This window comes from Lepidochelys olivacea (genome assembly GCF_965140295.1).
Source record: "Lepidochelys olivacea isolate rLepOli2 genome assembly, chromosome: 3".
NCBI lineage: Eukaryota > Metazoa > Chordata > Testudines > Cheloniidae > Lepidochelys > Lepidochelys olivacea.
In genome coordinates, this window is record NC_140413.1 from 76,249,475 (window position 1) to 76,258,209 (window position 8,735).

An 8,735-nucleotide genomic window follows, 5' to 3' on the forward strand; every position below is an offset into this window, starting at 1 on the left:
GCTCCTGCATGAATTCTTGGAACTTTTATTTTTTTCTTATTTCCTTTTCTTGGAATGGTGAAATTGGTGATACAAACCACTACGGTGGGGGAGGGGATTTAAAGTCCATATGCTGAAGCAGCGGTAGTAGCCATGTTCTAATCCCCCTGTTTCAAGTTAGCTATTAGGAACGCTTTCTTCTGTGTGATTTACCAGCCTTGTTCGTGTTTACCTTGGCACTATAATTTGCTCCGCTGCAGTGCTGGAGATGCTCCCTCTATAGTGGATGTTTTTAAAAAGCACCCCTTTTCCACGTAGCCTTCTGTGTCTCCTACAGCGCAGACCGAAGGTAAGAGACACATTGGTACTGTACGTTTCACGTATATCCAGACTCTTGCTCGCACGCTTTGTTCTCCAGCTCTCATGCTGGACCTGGCACGTCTGACTGAGGCATTAGATCAGCTGCAGGAGGGAAGGCTGCTGCCGAGCCCTTCCCTTCTCCTCTGGGGATTTGGCTTCTGAGGGGGATTTTGACAGGGAGGAGGGAAGGGTGAGTCCGCCTGCTGCTGGGACCCGACTAGGACATTCCTGAGCTGCTGGCGGTGTAACACGGGAATGTCGCTCCCGGGCTGCCAGCATCGCCACTATCTGCACACTCAGCTAACTCCAACCAGCTTTCCAGGGCTCTGGCTCTCGTCCCTCGAGCCACCCATTCCTAGACACCCATCCTAGTGACCATCCACCCCTCTGTCATTCTCTCCCGGCCGGGATCCCTCCCTCCTTAGCTGCACCCTCCTCTCCCTTCACTCAGGATCACTCCTCTAGCCACCCACCCCTCGCCCTCCAGCCAGCCCTCCGCAGGGAGCCCCGCTGAGTCGCAGCCCAGCCAGGATGTCCTCCTACCGCCGGCGCTTCCGGGATGGCGGCGGTGCAGCGGCTGGGAGCAGGCCCCCACGCCAGCGCTGCTCGACCAGCCGCAGCCGCCGCGAGCAAATCCTGAGCCTCTCCGCTACCTGGGCGAGCAGAAGGACCAGCTCGGCCACCCGCGGGCCGCTCCTGGCCAGGTAAAGGGGAAGGCGGAGGGGTGGGGCGAGGCGTGGCCGCGGCTGGCCTGACAGCTGCTGCGAACGGCAGCCGAGCTCTCCTGCAGCAGCGGGCACCAGCTGCCGCTGACAAAGGGGCTTGCGCTCCACTTCAGGGGAGGCTAGGGCGGGCTTCCGCTCAGAGGGGACTTCGCCGCGCTCAGTCTCGGGCCCCAGTGAATATTAGGAAGGTCTCCCGCGCATTGCTGGGGGCGGGCGGGGGAATCAGGCCTGTCCCTTTAAATTGAGAAACAGTTCTCCTGAAGCATAGTTGTGGACAGAGACTGAGCTATAGATCCGGGTGCTGCGCCTCAGGTATTAAAGGGTGCAAACGATCGGAGTCGAAAATTAAAGGTTAGAAAAAGATTTCTCTGCACCCGCGGCGCGCCCGGAGAGACACCCCGGGGCCGAGGCACTTTTTACAGCGCGGTTTGCCTCGCAAGTTGTGTGCTTCTCTTGCGTCTTCCCTCCTCTCCCGATCAAAGATCTGTAGACAATATGAAAAGCGTTTTAGCAAAATCGAAGTGCGTTGTTCCCCGGACTAAGTGCCATGAGTGAACATTAAAGGGCGAAAAGGACAATGATTCAATTACAAAGATTATTTCTAATTCGTTTGTTGGCGAATTAAGTGTTTTTAGGGGGAGGTGAAACAAAACCAGCAGCTTGGGCTATTCCCGATCAACTCCTTGGGATTTCTTCAATTCCCTGAGGGCCGAAATAGATGTATCAATATTTACCCTGCCCTTTTTATTTTAAATATTTTAAATCCATATTCGAAAGACCTAAACTGAACTATTTCACATAACAGTGACTTAGCTTAAGGTAAAGAAAGGGTTTAAAGGAGCTATTGCGATAATCTTTGGGTCGCATACACAGGGACATCAATATAAGTACACAAATAAAACAAAAAAGAAAAGGAGTACTTGTGGCACCTTAGAGACTAACAAATTTATTTGAGCATAAGCTTTGGGGTGAGCTACAGCTCACTTCATGGGATGCATTCAGTGGAAAATACAGTGGGGAGATTTATATACATAGAGAACATGAAACAGTGGGTGTTACCATACACACTGTAACCAGAGTGATCACCTAAGGTGAATTATTCCCACTCTGGTTACAGTGTGTATGACCTCTATAGTAGTTTCCCAACCTACTCCCTACCTAGAGGCTTTAAAAAGAAATACAATACAATGGGTTATCGTAGTGGCACTCATTTCTGATTTACAATTAGCAAGCTTTTGTTATTTACTATTATATATTAACATTCTATACACGTGTTGGTTCAGTATGTATTAAGACATTAATCCAATCGATTTTCTTTGAGCGCAATGAGCTCGTTTCAATGCATTTTTTGTTCCTTTTTTTTAAAGCGTTGTGGGTGCGCACGTGTTTGATATGGAGGAGTAATTAAAAATACATGACTTCGCTGGGACAGGCGCTCGCGATACCCCGTCTTGCTGACGCTATGGGCCCAATCTTGAAGTAACTGGACCCGATCCTGCATTCATGGAAGTCAATGGCAAAACTTCCATTGTCTTTAATGGGAACAGAGTCATGCAAGGGGAGGGGTTAAATGCTGGTTAGCAACATCTGAGCCAACTCCACATCCTGCATCCCAAAAAGGTCTCATACAAACCTGGTCTGAAAGGGCTGTGCAACCGGGGCATTCCCTCACCAGCCCTAGCTGTGAGGATGGGGGTAAGATGCCCATAGATGTTTGAGAAAAAAATACGCGTAGAAAGGCGTGTTGAGGTTTAGCTGGTAAGGGAGGCTTCCTTTTCAGTATCTAGTAAAAAAGGAATGTTCCCAGATACTTATGTACCTGGCAGACCCCAAGATCTTTCCTTTCCTTCTCCAGTTACCAAATCTACTGCTTCAGGAACTCTTGGAGTTTGGGGGGACTAGTTCCTTCCCACGCGCTGTTAATAAAGTTAATGAGGGCCACCAGAGTCAGTAACCGCCGTTGAATGGCCCCCTACTAAGACACAAGACTGATAGATTAAATAGCAATTCAATCACCTTCCATATCCAAGACCCCCTTCTGGGAACTTGACAGCGAGGTTCGATTGGCGCTGAAAGTGGCGGTGGCGCTGGAGACTCTGGGTTTGGGAGCTCGGTGTGCGCGGGGCGGGTGGGAAGCTGGTTCTCGCAGCTCCATTGGGTGTATTGTGGCGGGTGTCTGGGGGTCTAGACCAGAATCCCCAACGTGTGTGGGGAGCCAGTCAGGGGTTGATTGATTCATCTTTTGCTTCTAGGTAAGAGCCTTAGAGCAAGGAAGCTAACCGCTGGAGACCCAGCTCGAAGCCCTGCGGTGGCCTGGGAAATCTGTATCGAGAGCGGCTGCTGAAGCTGTGCAGAGTCAGGGACCTTAGGAAAGCGCACAGGGTAATAGCCCTGCGCCACAGCCCAGCCTGCTGTATCACAACACACAGCCACTGGGGAGCACCACAGCAAGCCACGCTGGCCTTCCCCCAGCTGTCTGTTTCCACCTGTTGTCCTTCTTATACATAGATTGTGAGCCATTTGGAACAGGGCGTGTCTTTTTGTTCTGTGTTTGTACAGCACCTAGAGAGTTACCCACACACCTCCTGGGTGTGGTGTTCTGTCCCCTCTAATGGCACCCAGACCACCTACAGAGACAGAGATTAAGGAGTCTGCTCCACAGCCTTAGCTAACAGGCAGTTGGCTTTTAGCCCATGCAGTGGAGGCTCCTGCACTCAGCTCCAGAGACCCCCAAGGTTCCATCCCGCACCTGGTCGACTGGGGTGTGTTGGTGTTACGCTAGCTCCATGGGGTCAGCGGTCTTGGTCCATGACTCTGGCTCCTATGCACTACAGTAATAGGTACAAGGGTGCACCACACCCAGGCAGGGCAGCACCGAAGTGCTCCACACAGGACCATACTATAGCATGCCCCTGTGTCCCACCCACACAAGAACATGTCACAATGGTGCCACACCCACAGCAATGCACCACAGAATGCCCCCGTGTAAAGTGCCCAGGAAAATATACCCTGTCACCACACAACAGTGCTTCTTCACACAGTACTGTAGGTCCAACACCACACTTTTTCAAGGCTTTTCCAAGGAAGCTGTGGCCGACCAGCTGCAGTCCGTAAAGAAACCCTATGATGATGTGCCTTTGAAGGGAGGAAGAAAGCGGAGAAGAGAATTGAAGCTTTTAGCCCTGTAGGACTGAGTTTATAATTAAGCAAAGCAGATGCAGTTTCCTGGAATGCAAGCTATACTCTGCATTGATCCTATCGTGCACTGAAACAATACACCGATTTGGGATCATTCTCATCCTGATATTAGTGCGACCCATTAGTCCTGGCGACACAAAATGGCAAAGGAGGGAAAGGGGGTGGAGGGAGAGAGAGACATTTTTTTATGAAGATTATTTCATCTGTTCAGCCATTCTGTCACATACGTTTTATTTCCGAGTGTGCTGTGAAATCAGAGGAAACCATTCTGTACCTACAGAGTGGAGTTCGAAAAGCCAGCGTTGGTGTTAAATGTGAAATCCTTTGCTAGATCTTTATTTTATCTATTTATGCATTTATTTAATTGAAGGATGTGGAGGCTGCCACTTCAGCTCGCGTCTCCCTGGAGAAACAGCTGGGTAATCTGGAGGCTGAAATTGCATTCCTGCAGAGAGTACACAGTGAGGTTAGATTTAGAGGTTTGTACGTCTATTTGTCTTAAACATCACTTTCCAAGCCTTCTGTTCTGGAAGCTCAGCAGAAGTATCGTATTATTTACCATGTACTGTGTGTGTTTCTGTCAGAACAGGCAATCGAAGATTTGATGAAACAGAGCTACAGTGCTTCAGCGTGTGTTGATGTCTCCTGCTCAGTCCCAGACCTGGCTCCTGCTCTGAGGGACATTCAGATAGAGTCTGAAGGAATTGCAGCCAAGAACCTGCAGGTAAAATTATACTTCATCGGATCTGCAAAATGAAATTATCTGTCAGCCTTTGCTGATAAAAAAAATCCTTGTTCGTGACAAACATGTTTAATATATTTACTATGCCATCTCTAGAAACAAACATCCACAATATAGACAGATATCTTCATAAGAGAAATATTTCTCCTACTACACATGCCACAAAAGGCATAGAAAGGCATGGAGGGAGAGCCTACGTTCAATGGCTGTACACTGGAAGATTAATTTTAAAATTACAAGTACATTTTGCTAATTTACTTACACTTATCTATAGCCCTCCATACAATAGTTGGCAATATTCCCATTACTTTAACTAAATTTATGTATTAATGAAATCACTGAAACACATATTTTCTTTCATATCTGACTATAAATATTTATGTTTGCCATATTCCGTTTAATTTCCCCTCAGGAAATAGACGAATGGTACAAAACCAGATTTCTTGACTTTAATCAACCTTCCACAAAACATGCCGAGAATTTGAGACGTTTCAGGGAAGAAATAGGGAACTGCAAAAGAAGTGTAAGTGGATTTGAAAACCCCTTCCAGCTTATGTTATGTCACTTCTAATGCAACCCTTTGTTCTGATTTCACTAAGTTAGGTAATGTGACAGTCGTCTGATATATTTTCCAGTAATGGTGGTCTTTTAGGCTATATTTGCAGGGAGGGAGGTGGACTGGAGGAGTGGTGACTCTATATGTGACCCCATGTCAAACCGATAGAAAGCATACGCGAATAATATTTTATATAACTTCGGCTACTTATTAATTCCCACATCTGAAATCAACGTGTAGGTCGGTTCAGATCATCTGAAAAAAATGACTGACAGGGTTAGAAGACAATTAGTTTGCAATAGAACATGTCTTGTTTGGAAGAAAGTGACACTTCTAAAGACAGACAGCTCCTTGGTGTGGAGTCTAGGTGCCATTCGGGGTAGATTTATTAAGCTGTGAAAAACACAGTGAAATAGCAGTTGCTAGTTAAGTCCACACTTTAATTTCCAGCATAAGGACAAATACTAAGGTAAGTGTCAGAGACTGAGGTGTTATTAAAAGTTACTATCTTACAGATAGCTAGATCCCTTTGACAGGTAGGGTTAGGGCACAAAGTCCAAACCTCCTCCCTAACCCACATTTAAAATCAACGAAGCTGCAAACCTCCAACACAATAATTTATTATTTCAAAGGATTTTCATTTCTGGGCCCTAGAGACTCTTACACTTTATTTACCACACCTCCTCCCAGTAAAACCTTACAACAGACAGAAATGCAATATCGAATTTCAAGTCAATGCATTTTCTTCTGATTTCCACATATTTTGGCCAGATAGGAACATATTCAATTTTCTCGTGGCTTAATTACACTTATATTAAGTGTATGTTTGATACAAAGTGGGTGTGCCCAGTTCTAGCATAGAATATGGGGGATGCAGACATGCAGGATTCAGTGCAGCACAAACTGTTCATATTGAGCAGGTGTTTAAATTGGCCTCAACCTCTTCCTTGCAGGCGAGGTTCATTTTGAAGAGGATTTTTTATTACGGCATGGTGCAGCTTTATTAAAATCGAAATCTGTGGTGGCACTGGAAACTTTTCTCATTTCTGTCCAAAACCATTTCAGTTCTTGGGATACTTGTGGAGATAAAAGACAAGATTTCAAGGCTCAAAGCCTGGTCCCATTAAGTCCATGGGAATTTTGCCTGTGACTTCAGTGAGGCCAGGATTTCATGGCAGGAGTGAACAGATCGGTGATTTCGCATTGCACTCTTCTGGTGCTACAGATTAAGGCCCTTAAAACAGAAATGCAGCATTAGGGATTCAGATCAAGCAAATCCAAGAGAAATACACCGAAGTGACTGAAGAATTACAGGCAAGCTACATCTCGTAGGTTTTAATTTAATTTAATTTTTTCCTCTTTGCAAATATTGAATTAAGCCAATAGGTAAACTAGGCCAATATAAAACTATCCTGAATTTTAATTGTTAGGAGCCATCTTTTGGAGTAGGCAGTCACTAGACTTAAATACACGTCCTTCGACTGCCTTTTAGATCTTTGAAAAGCAGGAAACCTGGCACACCTTTCTCTGTCCTGATTTATTTTTGCTAGTCCTTTCTGCAGTTAACAAGAATTCTTCACACAGTACCCTTTGCACAGCTCACTCCGGCATATTAACATCCTAGACCGGCTTTTGATTAATTGCTCTCTTTGGATGCGATTAGACGAAAGATGTGTGTTGATCTTTTCAGGAGAAAACACAAACACTGCAAGAGGAACTGAAAGCAATGAAGGAGAAAATTGCCCTCCATCTGTGTGACTAGCAAAATCTCCTGCACGTGAAAAAATGGCTTTGGACGTTGAGATCGCCACATATAAGTTATGATGCTGATGAAGAAGCAGATTTATGCCAGATTCTCACGCGATCCTCGTTCGCTTGTTTGTGTTTTCTTTAGCTTTCGGGGTCTCCTTCATTCCACAGTCACGCTCAATGCTACGGTGCTTTTTGTTTTTTTTTAAGGAAGCTGATTGAAAGTGAGGATAGAAGAACTGGTGACCTCTCTGAGTGGGCTCCATCTCATAGGCAGGATGACAGGCCCTGGGCAGGGCAGTACCATTGAAAACATTGTCGAAGGTCAGGCTGAGCCTGTAGATATCGTCCCCAGCAAACCTGTGCTTATCAGGTAAAGGAGTCATTTCCACCGGGATAGGGACCGATAGGAAAAACATATGACAAAAATGCAAGAGAATAACAGAAACCTTGAGATTCACAGGGATGGGGGAAATCGTGTGTAATTATTGGGAATCACACTACTTCAGTATACTATTTTCTCTCACAAGCCGAAGTAATGACTGATCGAGGTTCTGATGTAACCATGCCCCGAGAATAATCCACTCAGGCTTGCACAGTATGTATTTAAAAGTATTTCTGACCCTGTATCTTCAGCTGACTTTGCACCATTCCTAATGCGTTGGCACAGTCTAGGAGGTCGTGTCTGTGAGTACCTTTGAATGTTCATTATTTTTGCCCCACCGGTTTTCATTCATTACCATCATCTTCCCCTTAAAACAGTTGAGACAGACAATGCCTACATCCAGGAAGACACCCGAAAGAGGATGCTAAGGATTACTGGTGCTACTGCGGCTGAGAGCTAAGAAGAATATATCACGATGATAATTTGCTTGGGATCAAAGAAAAGAGAGTCAAATGCCACACGCTTCAATCTTTCTAACTTTAGCGCCTTTAGTCAAACCGCATTTCCAAACTATGCATGGTTTTTAAACCTGGTTTGTCGCTTTTATTAAATTAAATAAAATTATGAGCATGCATTTTTTGCCTGAGTTGGTCCCTTTTTCTTCTGCTCTGTTTAATGATTACCCAAAGCAAGGCATTGCGCATTATTTCGCAAAGGTATTTGTTAGCCTTTAAAGGACCTGACAGTTGTTATAACATTTTGCATCTCTGAAACATTTAGTAGTAACCTTTTTTCCAAGTTTCAGAGTAACATCCATGTTAGTCTGTATTAGCAAAAAAGAAAAGGAGGACTTGTGGCACCTGAGAGACTAACCAATTTATTTGAGCATAAGCTTTCCTGAGCGACAGTCAGTCATCCAATGAAGTGAGCTGTAGCTCAGGAAAGCTTACGCTCAGATAAATTCGTTAGTTTCTAAGGTGCCACAAGTCCTCCTTTTCTTTTTTCCAAGAAGTGTCATGTGGTAAAGTCTAACTTATGGGA

The 8,735-nt window shown here is 45.5% G+C and overlaps 1 protein-coding gene across 1 annotated transcript in view; it reads left to right on the top strand.

Moving 5' to 3' along the window:
* LOC311518855 (uncharacterized protein) overlaps window positions 1-7,472 on the top strand; it is a gene marked incomplete at its 5' end in the record, with an annotated part of 20,189 nt that extends 12,717 nt beyond the window's left edge. Inside the window, 5 exons of the mRNA XM_084624923.1 lie at window positions 791-1,043; window positions 4,633-4,741; window positions 4,847-4,986; window positions 5,417-5,527; window positions 7,251-7,472. Coding sequence (XP_084481049.1) covers window positions 791-1,043; window positions 4,633-4,741; window positions 4,847-4,986; window positions 5,417-5,527; window positions 7,251-7,322 — 685 coding nt within the window. The 3' untranslated portion in view covers window positions 7,323-7,472. The remainder of the gene's footprint in view (window positions 1-790; window positions 1,044-4,632; window positions 4,742-4,846; window positions 4,987-5,416; window positions 5,528-7,250) is intronic.
* Window positions 7,473-8,735: the final 1,263 nt, after the last annotated feature.